Raw genomic sequence first — 13,187 nt, 5'->3', positions numbered from 1 at the left:
TCCATCTCAAGGAGTCTCATCTACAAGACTATCATATGAAAATTCTAGAATGACATCCACATCAACAGCACAATCTGCATCAAAAAGATAAAGATCAACAATGGTGCCACTCTGCTTTACCTGAACCACAAATATGATGATTGAGAGAAGCTAAGCTTTATAAAAGCTGATAAACAATGCAAAAAGAGAATTCTGTATTTGCCAAAGTCAAGCAAGAGCTAATATAAGCTCCTTAGCGACAGCCTAAGTCATTTGATAAAGTACATATCAGACTGATCCATACATCAACCATCATTCTAGTTCTAACAATATTCCCAGGTAATAGCTGAACTTCTACCCAGAAAAAAAACAAAAAAATAGTAGCTAAAATTGATACAAGCCACATAATTTCATCATAAGACAATGCAGGTTTTATGGCTTATTTTTTCCATAAGAAAATTCAATTTGATTCTTGATGACAAAATCAACTGTCCACATCGATTAGAATGGTTGCTTCATTGCCAGCTCCAAGCTCCATAAGAGATTCCATTTCATCATCAAGCAGTCGAGGCATGGGGGAACCCTGCAAAAGAAAATTATTCACATGTAGATTGTAGAGTACTAACTCATACATTAACATTCTGTTCTGATTTCATACAACCCATACAGTAAGGAGGATAATATTTACTACATATGTTCCAAACAATCTGATAAAGCAGTTCATGTACCATGGAAGGTTGTTAGTTGATAGGCCGACAGTAGATGTTGATTATCACTGTTGCCAGCATACAGTACGCAGTGCTTTGATTATCTGAAGATTAAAAGGCAATTCCAAATGGTTCTATCCGTAATAGAAAGTACTGAAATATTTTTAGAAACAATGTATCACCCAATAAAAGTTATGAAAGATTATTCCATAGTAGATACTATGGCTCTTTCTTGTATCAATTTTCATTCTTATTTTTTCTCTATTAAGAGAAATCAATACAAAGACCCTTTTGATCAGAAATGAAATTTTTATTTGGTAATTATTTTCCTGAATAGATTGTGGAATGAAAAAAGAAAGTTCAGTAAGTGAACAGCTATAAATAGTTCTGTAATATTTTTTAAATCAGATGCAAGCTGGTTAAGGAATCTAAAGAGAGAAATAGAAGGGGAAGGACATGTTTTTCTAATATCTTAAGAGTAAATGACATTCTTTCCCTTGTTTTTCAGGTCATTTGAGCATGTACAATAGAACGATAAGAACAAATTTTTTCCCATAATCCATAAATGACTTGATCATGTGATTCTTTCTGCACTTCAAATAAAAATAGATTCCATAACAGGTACCAAACACACTTTTTTTTTTTGTTGGGGGGTGGGAGTGGGGGGTAAATAGACACCAAGCACCCACACAAAAATGGAAATTTGTCAAAAAATGAGGATGAAAATTGATACCAAAAGGACTCTATAACCCATATAAACCATTTTTTGTATTAATATGAGAAAATGTACCACTTTTGTTAAATCTAGCAGACTAGCAGTGGTAATGGAGCATTATGTTGCCCTACGTTGGCTAAAGGTTTGACTTCTAAGCACTTTTGTGCTGATTCAAGTTGGGCGTTAGGGCTACCCATGTACCAACTTAAGAGGGAGCATTAAGGATCATATACCCATTTAGATTAATCGTGTGTGGGACAAGGGGTGTGATTGTGCTACAACTCAGCCCTAGCTAAGTGTAAGTTAATTGTAACCCTCATTCTTGTTATAAATAAGAACAGCCTCAATCATCTCCAAAAAAACAAACCATCCTTTGCTTCTTTTTTTTCCCTTCTCAACTATGGCCCTATCACCTTGTCCTTCCCACAGTTCTTTTTCACCTAGCATCAAAATCTGTCCACAATTCTTTAGACAAAAATGAATATGTTTTGGCAGATCCATGAGCTTTTATATACGTTATGGGCATGCCATAGAAGTAAAGGCCTCCATGGTACATACCTCTTCTTGAAGAAATAATTTCAGCTTGAAGGATTTCAGGTTGAAAAAGCTCTCACAGAGAACCTTAAGCTTTCCAACCTATTAAAAAAAACAATGCAACATTAGAGGACTCTTCCCAACAAAGGAGCCCAGAGAGTAGAGTCCTACGAATATGATTTGGCTACTTACTGTAGTAGTGGCTGGCAGTTTCTTCTTAAGAATTGGTTTTTCTCCGATTGATGCTCCAACACATTTTAGAGTGAGAGCTGCATAAGAAATCAAACAGTTGGAGGAACACTTTAAAACCACAGGTCCAGAGAGAACCAAAAAGGACAACATCTGGGTATCATACAAAGAAGCCCTGCAGCCATTTTCTGAGGCCCTGCAGCTCCGACTGATTGCTTCTCATCGTCAATTCCATGTAGTTGTTTAAGATGAACAAATCTGCGACAGAATTTCACCCTTCATGAGATTACACAGGTTATTGTTGAACAAATAATTTTCTTTTGATGTGAACAACAATAATTACTACTTGCTACTTGTAACAAGAACACGAAGATAAACTACGGTTTCCAACATCAACATTGACCTCATAAAGATGAAGTAAACATTCCAGCAAAAACAAAGCAACAAAGAAATTGAAAAAACCTTGGTTCCCACTATATTCAACCAGTTTACATTATTGATAGGAAAGAAAATAGTAGAATTGAGGAGGATTTGACTAGTTTCTGATAAATTTGTTGGTGGGAAGTAGGCATTCGATCAGTTCATCACATATAGGGAAAAGAAAAAGGATTTTATTTTTTATTTTATTTTAAGTTCCAATAAAACACTAGTGTTGACATTGGGACATGAATTATATGTCATTTAGTATAACCCAAACTGATATTGATGAGGACATCTGTTAGGGCCCTAGGATGATGCCATGTGGAGGAGAGAGAGACTATTAGGGTTAGTTGAGGGGTAATAAATAGAGTGAAAATTGAGGGAGAAGGGATCGAATGTTTGGAGAGTATTCTTGGGCAGTCGTAGGCTGAGGGGCACCTTTGGGTGTGGGGTGACTGGCACCATTAAAACCAGAGTCTATCTTGTTAATTTCTTGCATTTTAGTATTGATTTTCTAAGATACTAGTAGGGTTTTATCATCTGGTATCAGAGCATTCACAATCCCTGGGAGGTGACGGAACTGCCTTCGTTTTCTGATGAAGGAGAAGTTCAGAGATGGATTCTAGAGATTCTTCTGTTCTGCTAGGAGAACCAGATCGAGGAGGAGCAGTGGTTGGGGGTGAAGATCCAACATTTAGAAGGAGAGGCACTCAACTGGATCTATTGCAAGAACTGGATGGAATTTACTTGGACAAGCTTCAAGGATGCTTTGCAACTAGACTTTGGTGATGGGAAGACAATCGGGCGCAACACTGAAATTCTCATACCAGAAGAGGTTGCAAAACAAAAAAAATTGGTTGCAGGATGTGGTGTGGCTAGGATTAGTTTTGGGCAGAATGAAGCTTTAAATGGGGAAAGATAGCAGCGGATTTAGAGGAGAGAAGTAGCCGAAGCACGATTTTGCAAAGACTAAATACCGAGTTCTTAACAGAATTGTTGAGGTGAGGCATGATGCAGAGGAAGAAGGGATAATCGATAAAAATTGGAGGGGTGATGCGAGCTCCGGCGAAACCTCCTTGGCTACTAGAGGAAGCGGCAGTCGAAGGGGTCGTCAGGTTCCCGATTGAACAATGGCGGAAGCCTTGTGCAATAAGGCTGCGAGATTTCGTTATCTTATTAGATTCTCTAGCGAAATCTAAGGCGTACTCACTGGGATTTTCCACGACTCAAGTGGCGGAAGAAGACTTACTATCGGCGGCAAGAACAAAACGAAGAAGAAGAGTGGAACATAAGGTTTTGAGCACAGATTGTGTTTGGGACGAAATGGTTCAAAGTTGGGTCTAGGTGGACCGGTGGTTCCATTCCAAGTGCGGGTCAAATACATGAGGTCCTTGGGCTGGTTGGAGACTTTGTTCCAATATATTAAGATGGTGGAATGCGCTTTAAAAGACCCAACTAAAGCCCACAGTTTGAAGACATTGGATCTAAGTCATGAAAGTGAGGCTCGCAGATGGGCTCTACAGTGGATTAATTGGCCTAACCCAGGCTTGGCTCAGAAATTAGACAACTTGAATGCACTACCTATGGGCCAGAGGTGTTCCTGTAAGGCTACTGTTCATCCTTCTTCAACCTCCAACCCCACGCTTGAGCAACGAGACTCCAAACCATTACGAACGACAAGGGCATCTGCTGGAGAAAGCCACAGTTGGGCGCTACCACGATGATTTCTTCCTGCTTCCGATGACAAGAGTAGAGGCGTGACTCATTGCAGCATCCATCAAGAGGATTTCGGCCACCAACACGATGCAGAGGTGAGCCCTGGTGGGGTCATTCTCTGTACTGTAGGCACAGTTGATCGATTCAGCGAAAATAAGGTTTTCTGCAATTCCTTTTGCCAGCTTCTGATTATTGAATTTGGTTATGGTCTTGCCTTAAGTAGAAATCGAGCATTACTTGCAGCGGTTGAGTGGAACTACGATTTCGAATCAAAAAAAGAAAGAAAGGGGGGTGATCACATCAGCTCATCTGCTGAAAATCCTCGACTCCTATTTTAATGTGAAACTCAGTGCAGCAGGTGTTGTGTTGTATATGGTTGCTCACGTTTTGCCCATCAGCTGAAGATTTCGGGCTTTCCTTCTGTGGTCACTACAACAATTGGATTCCACGGAGGTTTATTCTTAAAAATACTGAGTTGGTGTTGTGTGGCAAACATGCATAGACTAATTTTTCCTTCACCTTGAGGACAAGGTGAATTTCGAGGGGCCGGTAGTGTTAGGGCCCTAGGATGATGCCATGTGGAGGAGAGAGACTATTAGGGTTAGTTGAGGGGTAATAAATAGAGTGAAAATTGAGGGAGAAGAGATGAAATGTTTGGAGAGTATTCTTGGGCAGCCATAGGCTGAGGGGCACCTTTGGGTGTGGGGGTGACTGGCACCATTAAAACCAGAGTCTATCTTGTTAATTTCTTGCGTATTAGTATTGATTTTCTAAGATATTAGTAGGGTTTTATCAACATCATTCTATGGGAGTGGCAGTTTTAAGTCTATCAGCGATGCTGAGGTAGACCCAGTACAGCACCAGGCCAAAAACAGCCAAAAACTCAGAGGGAAAAAACACAATGTCACAGAAAATTTTAGTATCTCAGTAATTAGGTCTAGCCTAATCAGCCATCCAAAATGAGATTTGATATTATGCCCACTCATATGCTAGGTAATAGATGTAGTTATCCTTGTCAGTTGTAGGTGACCAAGAATTTGTGTCGAGAAAATACAATCCCCACAGTGAGATTGCTCAATGGATGCACAGAATCAAGATCGACGCCCAATTTATTTTTGGGTGAATAGAACTTGATACCCAACTTGCTTCCTCAAAAAAAAAAAAAAAGGTTGGGCCAAGCTGAAATCTCACAAGTAGGGGTAAGTTTTTAATTTTTAAAGATTTGAGTAGGAAGCATAAAATTACAATAAAAGTCTAAGCTGCACTGTGATCTCACTCAGATATCTGAGATACTACTGAGATCTTGCCTAGATTTGATTGAGAAATGCCCATGATATGACTGGTAATCAAGGTGTCTGAGATATGACCAAGATATCCCAGATCTTGGTTGAGTTGGGGTAATCCACAGTTTCGAATGCCAACTTCACTTGCCTTCTCAAAAAGGCAAGATTTTTCTTAGTGCTTGTCTAAAGGCAAGATTTTTCATAGAGCTCAGCAAGATCTCACGAGTTCTCAGACTACACATACATTAGGCAGTTAGAGAGTGCATCCGTGATAGACCAGTTGGCCAAAAGTTAAAGAGGAAAAATTGAAATACATGTCAGCAATAACCAAAAAGTTCTGAACTGGAGAAGAATGTAAAAATGCCTAAATTTAGTTGAAGATTACCTCGGATGGAGCTTCTTAATTTCCTCTGGATTGCCTTGCATCTTACTCATCACAAAGCGAACATAGCTGCCATATAACTTCCAAGTTAGACATATGACCAAATACCCTGCTTATACCCTGCTTATATATATCACAATTACACAAACAGCCAGATGAAGTAAAAATGGGATTTCACTCTAATCGGCTGGATGAAGGATAGAAATGGTAAACCATCTAAACATTTTGTAACCTGCAGTTCCAGATCGAACAGAACCTTGGATTGTTCAGGTTAATGTCCTCTTACAAAATTCATTGCAGTCTCATTACGTTACCTGAAAGGACTCCTAAACTTTCCTATCATCTTATTCTATGGTTCTATTGTTCCTTCTGGCTGTCTAGTTAACTTCCTTTTAATAAGTAACAAAGGATTTTAAATATGGTAAAGGACACTGACAGGAATAAAATTTATCGTGCAAGCATTCACAAGAACAATATAGTGTTGCTCATGTAGGGTAAGACAGGAACTATCAAACCCAGCTAGGAATCACAGGGCACAAGTATAGGTAATGGTTCAAAGTCTTGAGACTTATAACAGCATATAAGCTCAACCAAAAGGTACATAAACAATATCAGAGTAAAAATGGAACTGCTTATAATTAAACACTAGCATCACAAAATAAGAATACCAGTTTATAAATAGATCTGGTCTTTGGATCAGATAGAAATAAAAAATTGAAAGAGAAGCAGAGATGGGTAATAATCCATCAAATTCTGGACTGAACCTGGTGGCTTGATCAGAAGATATCAGGACTTGGGAAGTTGGTGCAATTGGACACCAACAGAATAGGGCCACAGGGGCAGGTGATTGCTATTTCATAGACCAGCCTCTATGACATTCAATGGGGTAAACTTCAGCAATGACAGTGATGAAAAAAGTGTCTCAATTGTTCATTGCAGAGCAATGCAACTAGAAAGTAAGAATGAGAAGGGGGATCAGGTAGAAGAATCAGGGTTGGGGATAGAATGTCTTCCTCACTCCTGACCTCTAACCAGTCAGACTCTCAGTCCTACAACCTCTCTTAGGATATTAAATTTGCTAAGAAGTAAGGTTTCATTCAACTAAAATTATGTGTAGGACTCTAAGGACATGAAGTTATATAGCCTAAGTGTTGAGCTCAATAACAACAACAACAACAGCAATAAGCCTTGTCCCAACTAAATGGGGTCGGCTACATGGATTCTTGCCTTCAAATCAGTTATGTTTGAGGTCATGCTAAATACAAGGCCTAAGCTACGCATATCCTTTCTCACCACTTTTCTTAAGATTAACTTAGGTCTACCCCTAACTCTTCTAGTCCCTTCAATCTGGATTATCTTACTTCTCCACACAAGGGCATTTATAGGTCTCCGTTGAATGTGGCAGTGCCACCTCAAACGACTTTCTCAAAGCTTATCACTTATGGAAGCAACTCCCAAACCAACTCTAATACGATCATTCCTTATCTTATCCTTCCTAATTTTGCCAACCATCCATCTTAGCATCCTCATTTCTGCTACATTGAGTTTATCTGTATGATTCTTTTAACAGCCAAACATTGCACCGTACATCATAGCTGGTCGAACAACGGTATTATAAAATTTTCTTTTAAGCTCAAAAAAGCAATAAAAATACAAAGTGCTTGCTGTCAATGAGCTTTAATGTAGATGAGAGTACAAAGAACCTTGTATATTAGGATTAATGACATATATAACATCAAAATAGCAATAGACCAGAATAAGTAACTTAGAAGGAAGGAGTAAAACCAGCCTGTAGAACAGCATAGAATTCAGGTGGAGGTAAAGATGGAGGTGAAGGGATGCTACACCCCAAAATATGAGCCAATTCCTATAGCTAAAGGCTGAGATAATGCAATCCAGCATTCGAAGGCACTACAAAGGGGATTGAATTCCATTCTTGATGGGATGAAATGCTACCCTAATTCTTAGCCCCTTCTGAATCTTCTGATCACTGGATGTGGAGTTGTGAAACCCAGAAGCAGCATTAGATCAGATCACAGGGAGTAGAAGAAGTCTTCAATCAATGGTTAATAGCAACAGCAGCCTGTGGAATTGATAAGAGATGATTGGAATCACTGTTGGATTTTCTCAACACTTGCAGCAACCACAGATTCACAATATAACAGCAACACAAGGGAACCGATTGGGAAAGAAGAGGATATTTTACTTAAGTATCTACTCACAGGTTCTGATTCATTCGAACCCTTGGTTAATGTGAACAGATTATATACCCTTTGAATGACCTTTAGCAAAAATGAAAGTTAACAGCTTGTTTCTGAAGAGTCAACATTGACATTTTATTCACCAGGAACTGGAGTTCGGAACACCATAAACATGTTATATCAGATGTCTTCTCTATCTTGTCTAGAGTTGCATCCCCCTATACAAGGTCTTAAGAATCAAGTGGAGACCAGAGGAAGGATTACATTTCACTATTTATAATAAGGCCAATGGTTATGTGCAAGGTCAAACACATAATTCTGCAGTCAGCATCAAGGGTCAACATGACAAAATCCTTCCCTCCCAAACAACCCCCCCCCCCAAAAAAAAAAACAAATTTAAATAAAAAAAAACCTCAGCCTTCCCTTTTCTTATGTTTTGATTTTTATATAAGAATCATGCATGGGTGAGGTGTGAGGGGCTGCACATGAATCCCCTCTCTTTTAAAATATAAAAATAAGCAAAGGCAGCTACTCTACCAATGGTTAACTAAGTTAAAAATTAAAGGCTAAGAAGACCACATAAATAAAAATAATCCTCCAAGCCTTTCATTGAAATATATCACTGGCAACCATCCAAAGACATAACAAAGAGCTTCTTGAAGAAAATTCAATGACCATAGTCCAGTTAGCAAGAATTATAAGAATATAAAACCATACATCCTTTTGATTAATTACTAGTATATATGGCTTAATCCAAAAAGGGAACAAAAAAGAGTTTGGGTGAAAAGACAAGAGAAGAAAACAGCATGAAAAGATTGCAACCATCCTAATCATAATAGAAATGATGTAGAGAAGAAAATTTCCAGGTAAAACTAAACACATCACATGCATAAATCCAACTTAATATCATAGGAAAAAAAAATTGAGGGAAACTCAAGTTTGGACTAGGTGAAAATGGGAAATTGGGAAATTTCAAGGAAACTTAGGACTTTTTTGTGCAAGTTTTGACATTAAGTTTTGATAGGTTTTAGGGAGTATTTTAGGATGGACTCTGCATTTAAGCTAATTAGAGTATAAAGAACACATTGGCACATGCATTTTGCTAAAAAAGTCAATGTAGATATCTCATTCAATGTATATAACATCAATGTAGAGTTGTCCGAGAAGTACATTACAAACTTAACTACTTAAGTACATAACATTCAATATATAACTTCTAAGTTCAAAACATCAAATACAAAGTAACTGACAATAAAAGGAAAGTACAACTCAGTGCCAAGAGGAGTGCCTCAATGGATCCATCCTGTAAGCTGAGTAGTATTGTGCTTATAATATACTATCCTCCAACCAATGAATATAGACATCACATGACATTTTATGCCTATGGTTGTCAAGGTAATCAACAACTACAACTTTATAAGTCTGGTCATCAATATGCCTAAGATAACTAGTCTGAGGGAATACACAATTTGGATAGGGAAGTCCTGATGGAGGGGGAATTTGTCGTGGTATTTGGGGAAACATGAAAGAGACAAAAAGATTGAAAATTTGGGAAAACTATGAAACTTGCAGGAAAATGTCCAAATTTTCACGAAATTTTCCATGTTTCCAACAAAATTTGGGAATTTATTTTTTTCTCATGAACTAGCTGGTCCAGCTAGGTTGAACAAGGTTTTGACAAGTTTCGAAGTTTTGACAGGTTCTGATTGAAACTTGGGATTTTTTTTAGGTCACCAAAAGTTTCGTTTCAAGGTTCCAAGAGTGAAATTTCTAAATTTCACATGTTTCAATCGAATTTTGTACAGTGCTTAAAATTCATGCAAACACCATTCGATGGAAGGATGAAGTGTCAACATGGAAAATAGATACTCCTAAGATAGAAAAACATACCGGATCTCAGATTCTTTCCGCTCACGAGGACTTACCTAAAAGGAGTAGAAGGGGAAGATGTAATATATTAGTTGAACATAATAAAGCAGAGGTTAAAAAAAACACAGAACATAACACACACACACTGTCTACCTCACTTCCATTTAGCACTTCAACTTTTGCTAAACATGCAATCAGAATAAACCTAGGGAGACCGCCTTTTCCTGGATCAGCTATTGGATTCCCAGAAAGTCTAATATCCTTCACATAAAACCAACAGGTAAGACAATCCAGACAAAAGACAATGATTAGCAGGTCATATAGACAATGCCACAAAGACAATATCACAGCATTATACTGTTGTTTCTTTTCTCCTGTTATCCAATGGGACCAAGAAGGGGTTTCTTGAATTTCAAACTTCCCAATACACCAAAATTGAAGGTCAGCTCAACACAAATCTAACTATTAAATTTGTCCCAAACTTGTAGGATTATATCCCTATGTTATTACCTAAATTCTCTCCAAGTTTAAACCCATTTTGACAATTGTAGACCACAATTCCCCATCTCTAAATATCCACCCAATATCTCTATTAACCACCTGTTAGCAAATTTCCAGCAAGTTAGATCGATCCCACATCATCTAAAAGTTACTAAAACCTCCACAAAGCCATACCTCTGGATTCTTGATACAGTCGAACATCTCAAGAACCCCATTTGGAGCTTTACTGTTTTCACCCTAGCGATACCATAACCAAAATTGCAAGAAGTCCTTTCTTGGAATGTAAAGGATTGGTCATGATAAGATCATGGAAGAACCGAGCCTCATTCAATTGAAGCTACATCAGATGCACTCATGCCTTTATTTTTGTTTTTGACGATCCTCATCCCAAGAACCTACCTACAGCCCGTATACAACAATGGAATCTATGGAATCTATCCAAACTTGAACCTAAGCGTAAACAAATCATCCCCTACATCCTACGCAATATTCACAACCCATCTCATTTTCAAGAAGCCATTACATGTTCTCTTTATATTCACTAAAAACGAAAACGGTATCTCTTTATTGACATTTCCAAAACTCTGGATATCTCCATACCCCTAATTTTTTCCAGAAACCTATTTTTGCCGATTGGAATCATTTCAAACTTGAAACAGTACACTGTTACCCCATTCCAAAAATGCCCCATTAATCTAGAGTTGATCATTCATCCCAAAACCTTACTTGAGAAACCCCATCTGAAAAACCTAACCATCTCATCTCTGCAAGTTCCCTAAGGATCCTCACGTCAAGTGTCAAATATATTAAACATCCTATTCCACCATGCAATTTGAAACCTTTCATCATCACTACTCAAAATCAAAAGGCTAGAATAACCATAACCATAACCATTTGAGAGTGAAACCTAACACACCCTAATGAATTTTGGCCTAACCCTACCCACACCAGACCAATTCGAGCTGGTTCTGCTTTATGATCCAGTAACAGGCCCCTAGTTGATTCCCTTTAATCTAGGGCTACATCACTTGATGTGGCTTAATGTTGATTTTAGTTATATAAGGCTTCTAACATACTAATACTATTAGAAAAGAGGTGAAATTCGGGGGAAATTAGGGCACTTTGGTCACTTAAGTGCTTAGGCAGCCCTCCACAACTTTGGGTCACCTTAAGCCTTGACAACTATGATACACAACTTGCAATTTCATAAGCTTGCCAGAAGATCTACCCCAATGGAAAGTACACCAATTTAATAGCCATATTGTTCACAGAAATCATAAGATCAATAAAAAGTTAAGCATTCAGAAACTCAAATGAAATAACCTCACCATCAAATTAGGGAAAGAATTCATGGCGTCTACTGATGCCTGGTCTTCAATCTGGTTACCCCCTGATGCAAATGGGACATCGTCACTCACACATACATACACATACACATGCTTGCTTCACTAAAAATGTTGAAAGAACAAGAACTGAAAGTAAATACCTAGAAGAAGGTAGCGTAGATTTTCAAAAGGCAGAAAGTGTTTCTCTGTCATTTGTTGGCTATTCACCAAATGAAGCCGAGGATCATCATCAGGGTAAAAGATGTGGTTGAGATTATTCTTGTTCAAATGAAGCTGCTCTAAGCTGAACACAGAACACAACATTTTAACAGATTCTAGTATTCAACAGTTGAAGCTAATATAGGAAGCATTAAGAGTTAAGAAAACCTTACCTTCTTAGCTGAGAAAGCTTCAGAATTTCATCCCATGCATTTATGCAGTTATCCTCTAAATTCAAAAGCCGCAAAGAATAAAATCCTTCAACAAAATTGGAGGATGAAGGCTGAAAGAAGAGCACAAAAATAAAAAGGTTTCCCAAACTAACAACAAACAATTTGAAGACCAATTGTGCAAGAACGATTTTTGTAACCATGAATTTGCACACACTGTTTATTACTCTGACAACATCAGAAATTAACACCCCAAAACCATAGAAGACGAACGGAGAGGTAAAGAAGAGTCATGGAGGAATAATAGATGACAGCTGAGAGAAAATTTGTTGATAGTCTCAGAAATCTGCTACGATTTCTATTTGCAACCGAAAATAATCGCTATAACGTAGGAAAGAGTAAAGATAGAAAACAAGACTATAAAGCAAAAGATCCTGGCTAAGCTTTGTAAGGCTATAAATAAAGCCCTAGGCATGTAAAAGATTAGAGAACTCAAAATACAATTAATAAAGAGAGTTGCTGCCTAAGAGCAAGGTGTTAGTAGGGCTCTTCATCAGTGGTAAGGGATCTCTATGTGATCGAGTAAGCAACCTAGTGTTTCTATTTGAAGGATTCTCCTTTGACAGTGCTTGTGGCCTGCCTCCACTTCTTTCCATCTCCATCAAACCCCATTACAAGGCTTGTGTTACAGGTAAGTAACAAGTCAAGACTAATTCCATTCCCCTTCACGTATTATCTTTTTTTTCCTATTATTTTCTTATTTTTCTTGAATTTTGGGTTTCTTGAATTTTGGACTTCTCTAGAGACCCAAAATTCAAGATCAGATCTGTGCCAATCTAACCGTTAGATCTGTCCCGAACTTTAGGAACCTCATCCTCCAACCCTAGTGAGCTTAGATACCATCTTGATCCCATTCTTATTGTCCAAGTTCAAGAAAAAATTATTCTCTTGAATATTCGTACTTCCCAAAACCCCAA

The 13,187-nt window shown here is 38.0% G+C and overlaps 1 protein-coding gene across 1 annotated transcript in view; it reads right to left on the bottom strand.

The window, feature by feature from the left end:
- Positions 1–219: 219 nt before the first annotated feature.
- Positions 220–13,187, bottom strand: part of PFI (tubulin folding cofactor E / Pfifferling (PFI)) — a 28,295-nt gene continuing 15,327 nt past the window's right edge. Inside the window, exons 6-15 of the mRNA XM_089157972.1 lie at positions 12,214–12,323; positions 11,983–12,125; positions 11,825–11,886; positions 10,149–10,256; positions 10,017–10,051; positions 5,929–5,994; positions 2,291–2,382; positions 2,128–2,204; positions 1,960–2,037; positions 220–562 (exon numbers count right to left, since the gene is read on the bottom strand). Of these exons, the coding sequence (XP_089014098.1) occupies positions 464–562; positions 1,960–2,037; positions 2,128–2,204; positions 2,291–2,382; positions 5,929–5,994; positions 10,017–10,051; positions 10,149–10,256; positions 11,825–11,886; positions 11,983–12,125; positions 12,214–12,323 (870 nt within the window). The 3' untranslated portion in view covers positions 220–463. The remainder of the gene's footprint in view (positions 563–1,959; positions 2,038–2,127; positions 2,205–2,290; positions 2,383–5,928; positions 5,995–10,016; positions 10,052–10,148; positions 10,257–11,824; positions 11,887–11,982; positions 12,126–12,213; positions 12,324–13,187) is intronic.

Source organism: Hakea prostrata, chromosome 6, assembly GCF_041222555.1.
Source record: "Hakea prostrata isolate BN-2017 chromosome 6, UWA_Hpros_2, whole genome shotgun sequence".
In the NCBI taxonomy this organism is placed as follows: domain Eukaryota; kingdom Viridiplantae; phylum Streptophyta; class Magnoliopsida; order Proteales; family Proteaceae; genus Hakea; species Hakea prostrata.
The sequence above is the reverse complement of the archived record's forward strand: the minus strand, read 5'-3'. Positions and strand labels throughout refer to the sequence as shown.